General features: G+C 45.2%; 2 protein-coding genes across 2 annotated transcripts; one reads left to right on the top strand and one right to left on the bottom strand.

Moving 5' to 3' along the window:
• Window positions 1-207: 207 nt before the first annotated feature.
• snrnp200 (small nuclear ribonucleoprotein 200 (U5)) lies at window positions 208-12,627 on the top strand. Its single transcript, XM_037481590.2, has 44 exons — window positions 208-468; window positions 728-891; window positions 1,406-1,577; window positions 1,662-1,854; window positions 1,957-2,012; window positions 2,120-2,218; window positions 2,303-2,455; window positions 2,542-2,641; window positions 2,728-2,864; window positions 2,943-3,014; window positions 3,137-3,310; window positions 3,415-3,552; window positions 3,635-3,790; window positions 3,898-4,068; window positions 4,165-4,358; window positions 4,495-4,618; window positions 4,764-4,913; window positions 5,016-5,258; window positions 5,367-5,555; window positions 5,655-5,852; window positions 5,939-6,091; window positions 6,185-6,265; window positions 6,490-6,573; window positions 6,739-6,845; window positions 6,940-7,058; window positions 7,144-7,298; window positions 7,379-7,568; window positions 7,673-7,846; window positions 7,976-8,136; window positions 8,238-8,465; window positions 8,568-8,759; window positions 8,842-9,020; window positions 9,135-9,286; window positions 9,372-9,480; window positions 9,575-9,683; window positions 9,785-9,974; window positions 10,081-10,245; window positions 10,377-10,498; window positions 10,588-10,731; window positions 10,839-11,015; window positions 11,126-11,286; window positions 11,451-11,532; window positions 11,629-11,721; window positions 12,103-12,627. The coding sequence occupies exons 1-44, from the start codon at window positions 424-426 to the stop codon at window positions 12,250-12,252; spliced, it is 6,405 nt and encodes a 2,134-aa protein (XP_037337487.1). The 5' UTR covers window positions 208-423; the 3' UTR covers window positions 12,253-12,627.
• Window positions 12,623-15,685, bottom strand: ciao1 (cytosolic iron-sulfur assembly component 1). The gene is made up of 7 exons (XM_037481693.2): window positions 15,150-15,685; window positions 14,367-14,515; window positions 14,173-14,284; window positions 13,765-13,853; window positions 13,486-13,687; window positions 13,162-13,231; window positions 12,623-13,029 (listed from the first exon to the last, which is right to left on the bottom strand). The coding sequence occupies exons 1-7, from the start codon at window positions 15,286-15,288 to the stop codon at window positions 12,795-12,797; spliced, it is 996 nt and encodes a 331-aa protein (XP_037337590.2). The 5' UTR covers window positions 15,289-15,685; the 3' UTR covers window positions 12,623-12,794.
• Between the last annotated feature and the right edge of the window lie 345 nt (window positions 15,686-16,030).

Genomic DNA, 16,030 nt, shown 5'->3' with positions numbered 1-16,030 from the left:
AGAACGTAAAGCTTTTAGCACAACCCGTTGGCAATAATAACAGAATCATTGCTTTCATTCGTTTTACGTAAGGAACACAATCTCAGTGGGTGCTAATTACTTCTCAATCAATTTAAAACGAAAGTATGAAAAGTTTAAAACAGCCTACAGGGGGCCCTCTTTGCTGTGTGTGCCAGGTTTGACCTTTGACACCGGAAACGGAAAAGACAACTGCGTTTTGTGACGTCGGAGAGACGCAGTTACTTACATCACACTCCGACATTTTGAAAACTGTTCCATGCTGTAAAACCTTATGATTGCACGGATGATCCCAGAGTCCACATAGAAGAAACAGCGTGGAGTCAGCTCTGGATGTTCCGAGTGTGCCGGCGTGGTAGCGATTAGTCAAAAGTGCATTAAAAGCGAAAAGAAGAAACTCGCACGATGGCGGATGTTACTGCCCGTAGCCTGCAGTACGAGTACAAAGCGGTGAGTGGCGACTGTGATTGAGGAGACACTTATTAAGTCAAACGTATGATTTCCAAGCCTAGTATTTCTCGTAGTGTCTCTAGTCCCTCTTGTAGTATGCTTTAAGGGAATCAGGGAACAAAAGAATCGACGCTAAAAGTTGTATAAGTCAAGCCACTTCGTGTTTAGCTAGCCATTCCGCTAACTAGCTTAGCCTAGCCTAGCTGTGGATTGCTAGCGGATCAGCGTAACCTTACGTGCGTTTGTCTCGACTTGATAGAACTCCAACTTGGTGTTGCAAGCCGATCGCTCCCTGATCGACCGCACACGGAGAGATGAACCCAACGGAGAGGTGCTGTCCCTGGTGGGGAAGCTGGAGGGGACCAAGATGGGCGACAAGGCTCAGAGGACCAAACCACAGAAACTGGAGGAGAGACGAGACAAGTACGTCATGTCAACAACACGTTTGAGCGACATTTTCAAAGTTTATACAACTAACTTGTGTACATTAAACCCCGTAAGGACAGTAACACGTTTATGTGGTCGTCAGAGCCTTCCAACAAAGCTGATAATTAAGCTTTTAAACAATCTGATGGGTCTTTGTGTCTAAACTTGACATTTTGAACTTTTAGCTGCAGAAGACATTGCTTCTTGTAAATATAAACCCAGAATACACATAAACAAGCATTTTGCAAATCAACAATTATTATTATTTTGTAACAACTTCCAAAAAAAACTAAAGCTCACAACAATATCTGCAAAGAAGAATTATCCATCACCAAAACACATAAAATAAATGCCACGGTAGTGTTATTTTATCGGTCATGGACTGGAATATATTTGGCACAAATGGCTAAATTTGATGTATGGTCTTCAAGATATTGTTAACAGTTATGTTGTCATCCCTGAGTGATGCTACTCTTAACTCTTTTCATTTTGCCTTGTTCCGTCTATACAGAAGGCGAAAGAGAGATGAGGACAGACACGACATTAACAAGATGAAGGGTTTTACCCTTCTCTCTGAAGGCATTGATGAAATGGTGGGCATTGTGTATAAGCCCAAAACCAAAGAAACCAGAGAGACATATGAGGTGTTGCTTAGCTTCATTCATGCTGCTTTGGGAGATCAGGTCAGTAAACTCTTTAAACACTTGTTTAAATTTCAGCGTTTTTCTTTAAGGTTTCTTTAAGGACCTTTTTATATTTTCTTGCAGCCGCGTGATATCCTGTGCGGTGCGGCAGATGAAGTTTTAGCCGTGTTGAAGAATGATAAAATGAGGGACAAGGAACGGCGGCGTGAAGTAGAGCAGCTTCTCGGGCCTGCGGATGACACACGCTACCATGTGTTGGTTAACCTGGGAAAGAAGATCTCTGACTACGGAGGAGACAAGGACTTGCAGAATATGGGTAATTACACCAAAATGTATACAAAGTAGTTATTAACAAGTTAGTGATGTGTCATGTTTCCAAGAAAATGTTGTGACCGTGGGCCAAATGTTGCCTTTACAGATGACAATATCGATGAAACCTACGGTGTGAACGTCCAGTTTGAATCTGATGAGGAGGTGAGGGCTTTTTACTCAAACCAAATCTTATTCCTGATATGTAGCTAAAAGATCAGTTTAAGGTGTATTGTGTCATGTGTATATATCTATTCCTTCTATCCATTCAGGAGGGGGATGAAGATCAGTTTGGAGAGGTACGCGATGAACACTCGGATGAAGACAGCGAAGGAGAGGAGGCCGGTTTGGGCTGCGCTCTTTCAGCCAATGTAAGTGCAACTTCTGAATCAACGTTTACAAAAAAATGTAATTTTGTAACACCACTGAGAGTTAATAATTCACTTGCCATTTAGCTTGGTGCCACGGGCGACGTAATGTCAGCAAAGAAAAAAGATCTACATCCTCGGGACATCGATGCCTTCTGGCTCCAGCGTCAGCTCAGCCGTTTCTATGACGATGCCATTGTCTCCCAAAAGAAAGCTGATGAAGTGTTAGAAATCCTCAAGGTAAAGGATGTCTGTTGTGAGCTTTTTGCATGTACACGTGTATATTATTCAGACTTGATCGTCAATTGTGTCGCCGTATTCAACAGACTGCCAGCGATGATAGAGAATGTGAGAACCAGCTGGTGTTGCTTCTGGGCTTCAACACTTTTGATTTTATCAAAATCCTCCGTCAGCATCGTCGTATGAGTAAGTTGGTAGCATAGAATCATGTTTTTTTTCATAATGATCTTGTGCCTTTTTTGAAGTAACTCATTTTTTCTTCTGACCTACAGTTCAGTATTGCACAATGCTGGCAAGTGCTCAGAGTGAGGCAGAAAAGGAGAGGATCATTGGAAAGATGGAGTCTGATCAGGAACTGTCAAAGATCCTTTATCAGCTGCAGGAGACAGAGAAGGAGGATATTATTCGGGTAAGCCCCTTTGCTCACAAACTTATTTTTTTAGTTGTTTCTGTGCCATCTGGTGCTCATGGACGTTTGTCTGCTTAGGAGGAGCGATCTCGTAGGGAGAGGGTGAGGAAGTCTCGTGTTGATGAAGCAATGGACATTGACCATGGAGAGGTAATTAGTGTTTCTCTTCCCATATCAACTATCATGCTGGTGTTTTCATTGTAAGGTACCCCAAAATTACTTGGTTATTGGTATATTTACAAAAAATGTTACATGTTGTTTTTCTTTTGCAGTCAATGGCCACTCGGCAGTTGTTAGACCTCGATGACCTGGCCTTCACCCAGGGGAGCCACTTCATGGCCAACAAGCGCTGCCAACTGCCAGACGGCTCATTTCGCAAACAACGCAAAGGCTATGAGGAGGTCCACGTGCCTGCCCTCAAACCCAAGCCCTTTGCTGATGATGAGGTTTGTCATGTCTCATTACAAACAAACTTGCTGTGCGCAAGGAATGCAAAACTTTGACCTGTAGTGTATAGATGAATTCATTCAGCATTTTATTTTGTCACCAGGTGCTCGTCCCTATTGAGAAGTTGCCTAAGTATGCACAGGCCGGATTTGAAGGTTTCAAAACCCTCAACCGAATCCAGAGCAAATTGTACAAGACAACCTTGGAGACAGACGAGAACCTACTAGTGTGTGCACCTACAGTAAGTTGAACTAGCACAAAGCATGGTGACTGTTTGTTCTCCAAGTGTATCTTGCCCTATAACGTATTCTTTCTGTGCCCAGGGAGCTGGTAAGACCAATGTTGCTTTGATGGCGATGCTGAGAGAAATTGGAAAGCACATAAACCTGGATGGAACGATCAACGTGGACGACTTCAAAATCATCTACATTGCTCCCATGCGCTCGCTAGTACAGGAGATGGTGGGAAGTTTCAGTAAGGTGAGGCCCACCTCTGTCCTGCAGGGATTTGTAGGGATAACTACATTTCTCTGGCATCTGTTTTTTTTCTGGTTTCATTATTCCTTTTTTTAAATTTTTTTTTACAGCGCTTGGCGAGTTACGGTATCACAGTGTCAGAGTTGACTGGAGACCACCAGCTCTGCAAAGAGGAGATTAATGCCACTCAAATCATTGTCTGTACCCCTGAGAAATGGGACATCATCACCCGAAAGGGCGGAGATCGTACCTACACACAGCTAGTGCGGCTCATTATTATTGTAAGTACCGGGAATATGTTGATGAAAGATCATGTTATAAAACATGGCTAGTATAGTACATGTGCAGATGTTTTGACATAAAACTTGGATGTGCAGGATGAAATCCACCTTCTGCACGATGACCGTGGACCTGTGTTGGAATCTCTGGTGGCAAGAACCATCCGCAATGTGGAGCTGACCCAGGAGGACGTGCGTCTGCTGGGCCTCAGTGCCACACTGCCAAACTATGAAGATGTGGCTACCTGCCTGCGTGTAGATCCTGCCAAGGGACTCTTCTATTTTGACAACAGGTACGTTGTTAGAAGGATGACCAAAAAAAGTGCATTTTTCATTTTTTGGTACATGCATTTGGAGAAAGTCTCCATGACAGCTGCACATCTTGCATATTCCTCCCCCCCAGTAACCCTGTGTTCATGTTCTCCGTAGTTTCCGCCCCGTGCCGCTGGAGCAGACTTATGTCGGCATTACAGAGAAGAAGGCCATCAAGCGTTTCCAGATCATGAATGAGATTGTCTATGAAAAAATCATGGAGCATGCAGGAAAGAACCAGGTATGTCTTATTTTTAACCAAGGAAGAAACTCCTTTATTCAAATTTACTTAATATTGTGCAGCCCTACTTGCTGAACTACTACTACTAATCAGCAGTTTGTTACCAGATTAAAGAAAATCCTGACATTCACTTGTCTCCCATCAGGTGCTCGTATTTGTCCACTCCAGAAAGGAGACCGGAAAGACGGCAAGGGCCATAAGAGACATGTGTTTGGAAAAGGACACGCTGGGGCTTTTCCTCAGAGAAGGTTCAGCATCCACTGAAGTGCTGAGAACAGAGGCCGAGCAGTGCAAGGTGAGCCGACACCTCGAAACCGGAAACTGCAACCAAGTTGTAAAGGTTTTTAGTACTCTTTAGGAACCCTGTTTGACTTAAACTTTCAACTTTGTCATCTAGAACCTTGAACTGAAGGATTTGCTGCCCTATGGCTTTGCTATCCACCACGCTGGTATGACCAGAGTTGATCGTACGCTGGTAGAGGATCTGTTTGCAGATCGACACATCCAGGTCCTGGTGTCCACAGCTACTCTGGCTTGGGGTGTCAACCTGCCTGCACACACGGTCATCATCAAAGGCACTCAGGTGTACAGCCCAGAGAAAGGCAGATGGACTGAACTTGGAGCCTTGGACATCTTGCAGGTGAGTTTGGCCTGATACAAAGCGGGTCATGTACTAAACTGCAGGAAAGAGTGCTTTATACCTCTCACTAACGGTTAAAACCCAATTTAATTATTGTTTTTATTTCAGATGCTTGGTCGAGCCGGCCGCCCCCAGTATGACACCAAGGGAGAAGGAATCCTGATCACGTCTCATGGAGAGCTGCAGTACTATCTGTCCCTGCTCAACCAGCAGCTGCCCATAGAGAGTCAGATGGTGTGCAAGCTGCCTGACATGCTCAACGCTGAGATCGTTCTGGGCAATGTGCAGACCGTTAAGGTGGGTGGCTTGGAAAAATCCATCATCGAATGCATAAGGAGGCAACCACATATCCTATTAAAACATTTCTAAAACATTTCATATTGCTCTTTGCTTTAGGATGCCGTGAACTGGCTGGGTTACACCTACCTGTATGTGCGCATGCTGCGTAACCCCACCCTGTACGGTGTGTCCCACGATGACCGGAGCGCAGATCCCCTGCTGGAGAGACGCAGGATGGACCTGGTCCACACAGCAGCCAATGTCCTGGACAAGAACACTCTTGTTAAATATGACAAGAGGACCGGCAGCTTCCAGGTATGCACATCTATCAGTTATTATCTCATCTTCTCTTTAAACTCCAATGCTGTAAAGTTTTAATGGTTGAATTTTTTCACCTGAAGGTTACAGACCTCGGACGCATTGCCAGTCACTTCTACATCACTCATGACTCCATTCAAACTTACAACCAGCTGCTGAAGCCCACTCTTAGTGAGATTGAGCTCTTCAGAGTATTTTCCCTTTCCTCAGAGTTCAGGAACATCAACGTGAGAGAGGTATGGTTGCCACTCGTGGTTATTTGGTCATAACTCAACAAAACTCCATTTAACGTGATCAAGTTATATGCTGAAATGTTGCTGTCTTTTTAGGAGGAGAAGTTGGAACTTCAGAAGCTGCTGGAAAGGGTTCCTATTCCTGTCAAGGAAAGCATCGAGGAGCCGAGTGCCAAGGTAGCATTCAGATCAAGTTTTAACTTTGTATAAAAATACATGTCATTGTTTACAAAAATAGCCATTCTCATACCAACAATGTGGTTGATTTTAGGCCATGTAATCCTACTCTTAACAAGTTTCCAGACACGTGCCCTACCAACGTGAAGGCATTTACTAAGAATCATTAAATAGATCACAATAAAGCAAAAATGTTCCTTGTATTTTGTGTTGTATCCTTTTAGATCAACGTGCTGCTCCAGGCGTACATCTCCCAACTCAAACTGGAAGGCTTTGCCCTCATGGCCGACATGGTTTATGTCACACAGGTATTTTATCTCTTCGCATTGAAGTTTTCCCAAATGTTTCTTTAGTACTGGAGCTTGACTTCATGTGTCATATATCAGAAATGTTTTGTGGTAATAGAATCTACTCTTTGTCATTGAAATAAACAAATGTAATCTATTCTATTAATATTTCTTTATCCCTTGCAGAGTGCTGGGAGGTTAATGCGGGCCATATTTGAGATTGTTCTCAACCGGGGCTGGGCTCAACTGACAGACAAGACCATGAATCTTTGCAAGATGATTGATAAAAGAATGTAAGTGGGTCTCTCTTCGCTCTCCAAAATAGGCTTCATGCTGTAATGTTTTCAGAGGCCGCCCTCTGATGTTCTGTACGCCTGCTCTCCACAGGTGGCAGTCAATGTCTCCACTGCGACAGTTCAAGAAACTGCCAGAGGAAGTGATCAAGAAGATCGAGAAGAAGAACTTCCCCTTTGAGCGTCTCTATGACCTCAACCACAATGAGATCGGTGAGTTTTCTTCCCCCACGACAACCTCCCTGAATTCCCTCCTCAGCCCGGAAAGTCATCAAAAGTAATGCGTTCAATCTTTCAGGTGAGCTGATCCGAATGCCAAAAATGGGGAAGACCATCCACAAATTCGTCCACCAGTTCCCCAAACTGGACCTGGCTGTCCATCTGCAGCCCATCACCCGCTCTACACTGAAAGTGGAGCTCACCATCACGCCTGACTTCCAGTGGGATGACAAGGTCAGTCCGTAGACCTATGATGTGCTGCCTGTACTAAGCTGTGTGTCGGCCTCCTGACACACGTAACTTCTCCCACTTAGATTCATGGATCTTCTGAGGCTTTCTGGATCCTGGTTGAGGATGTGGACAGTGAGGTCATACTCCACCACGAGTACTTCCTGCTCAAAGCCAAGTACGCTCAGGACGAACACCTTGTGACTTTCTTCGTCCCGGTGTTTGAGCCTCTCCCTCCGCAGTACTTCATCCGCGTGGTCTCGGACCGATGGCTCTGTAAGTTTCTCATTGAAACGTTCTTCTCTTGAGAATTCTCTGGGAGTTTTTTTTTTTTCCCAGCCTTTCGACTAACTGCTTTATTTTGTCCCGTCTTCCTTCAGCCTGTGAGACTCAGCTCCCGGTGTCCTTCCGTCATCTGATCCTACCAGAGAAATACCCTCCACCTACTGAGCTGCTGGACCTGCAGCCGCTGCCTGTCACTGCTCTCAGGAACTCTGCCTTTGAGGCTCTCTACCAGAACAAGTTCCCCTTCTTCAACCCCATTCAGACACAAGGTACAGAACGAGAAGAGGAGTGTCTGCTGCTCTGTATTCGTTTTTTGTGGTTCTCCGTGTGAAGGAGTGCCCCGAGGCTCTCTGACCATATCACGGTCGGTCCTGACTGCAGTTGTTTTGTTTCTCCAGTGTTCAACGCTGTGTACAACAGCGATGACAACGTGTTTGTTGGAGCGCCCACCGGCAGCGGGAAGACAATTTGTGCCGAGTTTGCTATTCTGAGGATGCTGCTGCACAACGCCGAAGGGCGCTGCGTCTACATCACCCCGATGGAAGCGCTGGCTGAACAGGTATGAAGTCCACTGTAATTTTAGTGAGCTTATTTCAAAACTAGTCTCTTTATTTTCACATCGGTGGTAATGAAAAATGACTATGAATTTCTGTCACCCAGGTGTTTGTCGACTGGCACCAGAAGTTTCAGGACATCTTGAACAAAAAGGTGGTGCTTTTGACGGGAGAAACAAGTACAGATCTGAAGCTTTTGGGAAAAGGAGACATTATTGTCAGCACCCCTGACAAATGGGACATCCTGTCTCGCCGCTGGAAACAGAGGAAGAACGTCCAGAACGTCAGCCTGTTCATCGTGGACGAGACCCATCTCATTGGAGGAGAAAACGGAGTAAGAACATAACACATTTCATGTCATACACATTTGGAGTGCAATGCCATAGTCATGTGTAAACTGTGCGTCATGTTAACTTCCCTTGGTTCTTTTTCTTAGCCTGTGCTGGAGGTCATCTGCTCCAGGATGAGGTACATCTCTTCTCAGATTGAGCGCCCCATCCGTATCGTTGCCCTCAGCTCCTCTTTGTCCAACGCCAAAGACGTGGCCCACTGGTTGGGCTGCAACACCACGGCCACGTTCAACTTCCACCCCAACGTCAGACCTGTGCCCCTGGAGCTGCACATCCAGGTTTGTAAATTGTGCGCAAGTAAATAGAAAATGGAGATATTGTGCAGGAACCTTGCTGTTAACATTTCTGGTGTTTTTTTAGGGCTTCAATGTGAGTCACACCCAGACTCGCCTGCTGTCCATGGCCAAGCCGGTGTACCACGCCATCATGAGGCACTCTCCCTCCAAGCCGGCCGTGGTGTTTGTCCCGTCCCGCAGACAGACTCGTCTCACGGCCATCGACATCCTCACTTTCTGTGCCGCTGACGTCGTCCCTCAGAGGTCAGTCACTGCAGCAACGTCATGCCTGTACATGTGATGAGGGGGCCGTGAGGGCGCCATTGTTACCCTTACGCCTCGACACTGGACAAACAACAGATGTTTGTCTCTCTGTAGGTTCTTGCATTGCACGGAGAAGGACCTCGCTCCCTTTCTGGAGAAAATCAATGACTCCACTCTTAAAGAGACTCTGGCCAATGGCGTGGGCTACCTGCATGAGGGCCTGTCTGCAATGGAACGCAGAATAGTGGAGCAGCTCTTCAACTCTGGTATGAGTCACTTTGTGCCTGTTTGGTCTGTGTACGTCGAGGACTAAAGAATTCATTTTAATCTAATTTCTTTCCCTTTTGACAGGTGCTGTTCAGGTGGTGGTGTCCTCTCGTTCACTCTGCTGGGGCATCAACATATCGGCACACCTCGTCATAGTCATGGACACCCAGTACTACAACGGCAAAATCCATGCGTAAGGCTCCCAACAGTCAATGCTCTCACAAAGATCTGTACTATGGATGATATGTATTGTTATTAACACTTCCGTTTTCCCGTCTTTCCCCTAGTTACGTGGACTATCCCATATACGACGTCCTCCAGATGGTGGGCAAGGCGAACAGACCAATGCTGGATGATGAGGGACGCTGTGTTATCATGTGTCAGGGCTCCAAGAAGGTAGAGAAATCTGTTTGTTTCTGTCTGGTTCAGTCTTGAAAGCGGTAACTTGTATGACTGCGAGACCAAACTAATATCTAAATATTTTTTTCTTTTCTTAGGACTTCTTCAAAAAGTTCCTGTACGAGCCGCTGCCGGTGGAGTCTCATCTGGACCACTGCCTCCATGACCACTTCAATGCTGAGATTGTAACAAAGACTGTGGAGAACAAGCAGGACGCTGTGGACTACCTGACGTGGACATTCCTGTACCGCCGCATGACCCAGAACCCCAACTACTACAACCTGCAAGGTGAGTCATCTGGTTTAAGCATTAAGCATTAAACTGCTGCTTTGAAATGTTTTTTCTTATACACTGTATAAAATGTTGGTATCAAGCTTTGTGCTTACTTTGTCAGGCATGTCCCATCGCCATCTGTCGGACCACCTGTCTGAGCTGGTGGAGCACACGCTGCATGACCTGGAGCAGTCAAAGTGCATCAGCATTGAGGACGAGATGGACGTCGCGCCGCTCAATTTGGGCATGATCGCTGCCTACTACTACATCAACTACACCACCATCGGTTTGTGCCATTAAAGGGTCCTATCCGACTCTCCTAATCATCATGCCGGTCTTAGATACCTTGTGTGTTTACATAAAAGTGTGTTGAATGAACACATGACTGACCTGTTGTTGTGTGGTTGTGTTTGGCAGAGTTGTTCAGCATGTCCCTGAATGCCAAGACAAAGATCCGTGGATTGATTGAGATCATCTCCAATGCTGCCGAATACAAGAACATTCCCATTAGACATCACGAGGATGCCCTTCTCCGACAGGTAAACAAACAACTCGGAATATACTTTTTTCAGCACACTCCTACCAAGCAGATGCCTTTGGGATGCAACAAGTTATTTTTCTATTTCAGTTGGCCCAGAAAGTCCCCCACAAACTGAACAACCCGAAGTACAACGACCCCCACGTGAAGACCAACCTGCTGCTGCAGGCCCACCTCTCCAGGATGCAGCTGAGCGCTGAGCTGCAGTCGGACACAGAGGACATCCTGAGCAAGGTGCAGATTTAAGGAGATTTTGGCACCGGAGCGGAAGGAGAACGATGTACCTGTGCCTAGAACGATGTACCTGTGCATAGAACGATGTACCTGTGTGGTTTTTGTAGGCGGTGCGTCTGATCCAGGCCTGCGTTGATGTCCTGTCCAGTAATGGCTGGCTGAGTCCTGCCCTAGCGGCTATGGAGCTGGCCCAGATGGTAACTCAGGCTATGTGGTCCAAGGACTCCTACCTCAAACAGCTGCCCTTCTTCACTTCAGAGCACATCAAGCGCTGCACCGACAAGGTATCCATCCCACTGCTCTCATGTTATTCTAAATCGTCACTCACTTTGGTATGATTGTACACTGGTTGTATGCGTAACACTGACCATTGTAACATTGCTCTTTTCTTCAGGGTGTAGAGAGCATCTTTGACATCATGGAGATGGAAGATGAAGAAAGAACCGCTTTGCTGCAGCTTTCAGACGCCCAGATGGCCGACGTGGCTCGCTTCTCTAACCGCTACCCGAACATAGAGCTGTCCTACGAAGTGGCAGAAAAGGAGAACATAAAGAGGTATGTGTGGAGTCCGATATCGGAAGCATTTGTTTGTAGTAATGACCGAACGAAAACCGAAAGTTATGTTCCATCCTAAACTTAAAGTTAAATCCTAAAGTTAAGCTGCTTTTAGTCCCTCCCACATTATTTATGGTTAAATGTTGATGTCTGCTTCTTCGCAGTGGCAGTCCGGTTCTGGTTCAGGTTCAGCTGGAGAGGGAGGAGGAGGTGACTGGACCTGTCATCGCACCGCTCTTCCCACAGGTAAAGGCAATATGTCTTTGCATGTTCAAGAATAAATATATATTTTTTCCCCAGGCCATGTAACGACTCTTTTCTAAATATTTTCCACTGTTACAGAAACGCGAGGAGGGCTGGTGGGTGGTGATTGGAGACCCGAAGTCTAACAGCCTTATATCGATCAAGAGGCTGACTCTCCAGCAGAAAGCAAAGGTCAGTGATAGTCTTGTATGTCGGATGAAGGAAGGATGCACTGTGCAAGGGCACACTGCTCCAATCAGGGAGCTGGGCTTTGGGGGCCTGCATATGTTGTCCACTTTGGGCAAACTGCAGCTAGAATATTTATTCTGAGCCATTTCACTGGCGTGTTTAACCGCAAGTAGTCATGACTTGGGTGGGTGTGTGACAACCAACTACCGCATGTCATGGCAGGTGTAATGCTGGGGAATGATAAGGAGGTTGTAGCAGTACACGACAGCTGCAAGCCAAACTGATTCGGCCTGTTGTGAACAGACACTTCACCAGTATTTTATTCCGGATGTGCTTTAAACTAACGGGTCTCGATTTGTTTCTCTCCCCCAAACCCTTCTGCAGGTCAAGCTTGACTTTGTTGCACCAGCGATGGGCGTCCATAATTACACCCTGTACTTCATGAGTGACGCATACATGGGCTGTGATCAGGAGTACAAGTTCAGTGCCGATGTGAAGGAGGCTGACAGCGAGGGAGACAGTGACTCCGACTAATCAATTACTGCATCTCCATTATTGTTTGAGAGGGATCAGGTCTTTTTTTTATTTTACTGTAGATATTTAGCCTGAACAGTGATTGACTTGTCATCTTTACCCTCATGGAAATAACTACTTTTGTCTCATTTTAAGTCACCCAAGTAATGTACACCTGTCTAGAATAAGTGTACAAGATCTTTTAGTCAAAGGCTCACTGAAGCCCAGATCTGAGTATTTTTCTGTGATCTCATTGAAATGTCATAAACCCACCAAGATAGTCTTCTGTGTTAAATTAGTGACCTATGCTCTCATCCTGGAAAAACTTTTTTATAAAATTTGTGATGTTTTTAATCTGTGGATTTTTTTTTTTTGCAATAAAGAGAAGGGACACAATTCATGTTTTTTTATTTATATATAAACAAAAGATGTGCTGAAGCATTAGTTTAGTCATGTTCATGCAAAATCAAGCTGAGCCATCAGGAAAAGTTGGATGAATTATTTGTGGTGAACTCTAAAGTACAGTTCCCACGTGCGCTCTAACTTCTTCAAGCCAGTTGGGTTCAGTCCTCCTCTTGGAACCTCCAGATGGAAATCCCTCCGTCATCGCTGCAGGAGGCAAGGAGTCCCGCCTCCTTCGGGTTCCAGGCGACACAGTTCACATCCTGGCTGTGGGCTTTGGTCACCTGAGCAGCTAGCGAGAACATCGGCTGCTCTGGATTGGCCGTCTCGTCTTCCTTGAACACTCTCACAGCATCGTCACCACAGGCAGTCGCCAGGGCGCCAGTCAGCCGACACCTAATCAGGGAAAAACAATTTTACCTTGGTTTATTTACCCTCAAATCCTCCCTGGAATATGGATGAATAAAGACTTAATATTTCATGATATAGCAAAGGATTACTGATGTACAAACAGAATAGATTTCTTACCAGGAAATATCATACACTGTTCGTCCATGATACCCAGACAGAGTGCAAACGCATTTCCACAACAAGTCTCCTGTTAAACAAGCAGAGCAAGAAACCAGAGCTTGAGGGAAAAAAAACCTGCCTACTTATTCACTTACTTCAATACATACTAAAAGTGTTGGGTAAAGTTAGTAATATATCTGACAAATCTAAAATCATTTTTGTTGCACTGATAACTTCACTTTGTGGAAGCTACAACAAACATCAGCCTCAGATTATTTCACCACATTTATGTGACTTATGATCTTTGCCTGCTGAAGAACTTTGTTTCGGGGGAAAACAAACCTTGTCCGCTTTCATTAGGAGACTCTTTCCATATCTTCACGGTGCGGTCATCGCTGCAGGAGGCCAGTCTCTGCCCGGTGGCATCGAAAGCTAAACTCCACACCGTGGATGTGTGTCCTTGCAAAGTGGCTCGGCACTCCCAGTCGTCATCCTCTTCCTTGTAAATACAAACGTTGTTGTCGTAGCTGGCTGACGCAAGGAGCTGTATGAACATTGGGAAAACGCATCGTGAGACAACGGTGAAACACATTGAGGAGCAGCAGAAGAGGAGGAACCTACCTCCTGGGTCGGGTGCCACACGATATTCTTGACGTCCTGCGTGTGAGAGTTCACAACGGTAACACACTCGTACTCATCTTCTTCATCCACTGTGAAACGAAGGGATTCAGAGACATGGCATCAGTAGTTTCACTAATCATGAATCTGACCCCAGAGTCTTTACATCTACCGCCACAAGCTAAAGACACCTTTTCAGACTATACCTTCACCTAAAAAAAAAAAAACTTGTAACACTTCAATTGTACTTATAATGGCTTTTATCTATAGTAAGTTTTAAATCGGCTTATTTGATGAAATTGCACTTCCTTGTTCTTCTGGGTTTGTATCCTTATGGTTGAAAAATAGTTTTGGATAAAAGCGTCAGCTTGTGATGACATGTAATGAATCTAGATGCAGTTCAACACAAACCTTCCCAGACCCAGACACTCTTGTCTCGGCTACACGTTGCCAGCAGATTCCCCGAAGGTGCCCACGCCACAGACTTGACCTCATTTTCATGTCCTTCCAACACAGTCAGACTCTGCAGGAGACACGGTGAAACTCTGGGTAAAATCTACGAGGGCACAGCGTATTCAAAGTGAAGGTTCAGTAAATCCGCTGACCTCAAAGTCATCATTCTTCTTTTTCCAGATGCAAGTGGTCGCATCAAAGCTGGCAGACGCCAGGTAGTTGCCGCAGGGAGACCAGGCCACTCTCCTCACAGTGCGCTGGTGTCCATCCTGAAGCACACTCTTACATATCCACGAGTCACCTGGAAAAAGATAAATTGTTTCGTTAATATTGGAGCAGCTAAAAATGGATGAGCATGACTGCTTTATTAGTGATAACAATTCATTGGATCTGTGCAGCAATGTAGTGAGGTGCTTGGATTTGTACTGGGTTAGCTCAAACAGACCTCGCTCTCTGGTTATTTTATCTACGGTCCCCTTCTAACCTCTTTTCCATGAAAGGATTATAACTCAATGCATATACTCAGAGGATTTTGTCCATATCATCAAGTTTTTCAGATTATTAGATTGAATTTGTATCCAAAGAACCATACCAACGTTTTACCAATAATAGAAGATTATAATAAATATATAATAAGAATGATAAAACAACCCCTTCGTTTGACTTATTGATCGGCCCCGCGATGGCAAACTAGTAAGAAGAATTGACTCCATGTTAATGTAAACAATATGTGCCAATATGGCAGGACCTTTACTTCCGTCAACGGTTGTGTGCGATGGATTTCTTGAAGTATCCCGGAAGAAATAAATTACAGCCTAACGAACTCAGTGATTACAATAACAATAGTTGTAACGTTATTTAATAAAATGCAAAACTATGATATCTTTATCAACTCTAAAGCTGAATGTTGTAAAAGCCAACAGTCTAAAACTCACCCTCTCGTCCCCATATCCGGATGGCGTTGTCGCCCCCGCATGAGGCTAGCAGCGTCCCGCTGGGGCTCCAGCCGACGAACCAGCACCGGGAGTCCGGGTGCGCGTTCAGGGTCTGAACCGGGATCAACCCCGCCTTCATGTTTGACCCGCTGATGTCACGTGGTGTCGGTTCCGGAGCCGTCTGAATATCCGTCACGGACGATGACGGTTTCACGGACGCGAGGGATTTATCGGTTAACGTTAACGAACACCACGAGCTCACCGCTGCTGTCAGCGACGACGGGGAGGGGGGGGGGGGGTCTGTCAACTCGAAGATAACACGAAAAGGAAATGTAGGAGTCGCCTCAACGCACAAAAGTTCAAAAAAACCACCGGGTCGGAAACGCCGCCATGTTTGCTTGTTTCTTCTTTTTCTTCTTCGTGGGGTTTCGCGGCGGTCGACATTAAACGTAATGGGTGAATTATCGCCACCCTGCGCGAAAATAATCAGAGATTAGCTCCAGTATCCATCACCGTGCTCCTGTTTCTCCGAGGAAGTGCCAACTCATTGCATTGCTTTTATTTTAATTTGTTTGTCGTCATACAATATCAGCCTCGCACTAAAAGCTGTTTTTGTTTATTAATCAAAATTCTTTAATTATTTGACCTGCTTAATTATATCAGTCTAAAATATATATTTGATTATAAATACATTGAAATAACACAATTTTGTATTACCTTTTATTATTTATTGTATGACTTCATATGTCATGCTATGTCAACACAGATTTTTGTGTGGGTGTATATGAAAGGCTTAACAAAAGGTACACATTGAAAGTTCTTCGCCAAATAATTGTAATTTGAAAGGCAGAAAAAGAGTTTGGGCATAAACAGTTGTATCC

The sequence above is a fragment of the Pungitius pungitius genome, chromosome 5 (genome assembly GCF_949316345.1).
Source record: "Pungitius pungitius chromosome 5, fPunPun2.1, whole genome shotgun sequence".
Classification (NCBI taxonomy): Eukaryota; Metazoa; Chordata; class Actinopteri; order Perciformes; family Gasterosteidae; genus Pungitius; species Pungitius pungitius.
This window is presented reverse-complemented; position numbering and strand designations above follow the sequence as displayed.

Excerpts from the sequence above, each read along its gene's own strand:
- snrnp200 (XM_037481590.2), top strand. The coding sequence starts at position 424 with ATGGCGGATGTTACTGCCCGTAGCCTGCAGTACGAGTACAAAGCG. Across the intron at positions 10,246-10,376 it reads CATCAACTACACCACCATCG|AGTTGTTCAGCATGTCCCTG; the intron begins GTTTGTGCCATT and ends TGTGTTTGGCAG. Across the intron at positions 10,732-10,838 it reads CAGAGGACATCCTGAGCAAG|GCGGTGCGTCTGATCCAGGC; the intron begins GTGCAGATTTAA and ends TGGTTTTTGTAG.
- ciao1 (XM_037481693.2), bottom strand. The coding sequence starts at position 15,288 with ATGAAGGCGGGGTTGATCCCGGTTCAGACCCTGAACGCGCACCCGGAC. Across the intron at positions 13,854-14,172 it reads GAGTGTCTGGGTCTGGGAAG|TGGATGAAGAAGATGAGTAC; the intron begins GTTTGTGTTGAA and ends TTCGTTTCACAG. Across the intron at positions 13,030-13,161 it reads ACAGTGTATGATATTTCCTG|GTGTCGGCTGACTGGCGCCC; the intron begins GTAAGAAATCTA and ends TTCCCTGATTAG.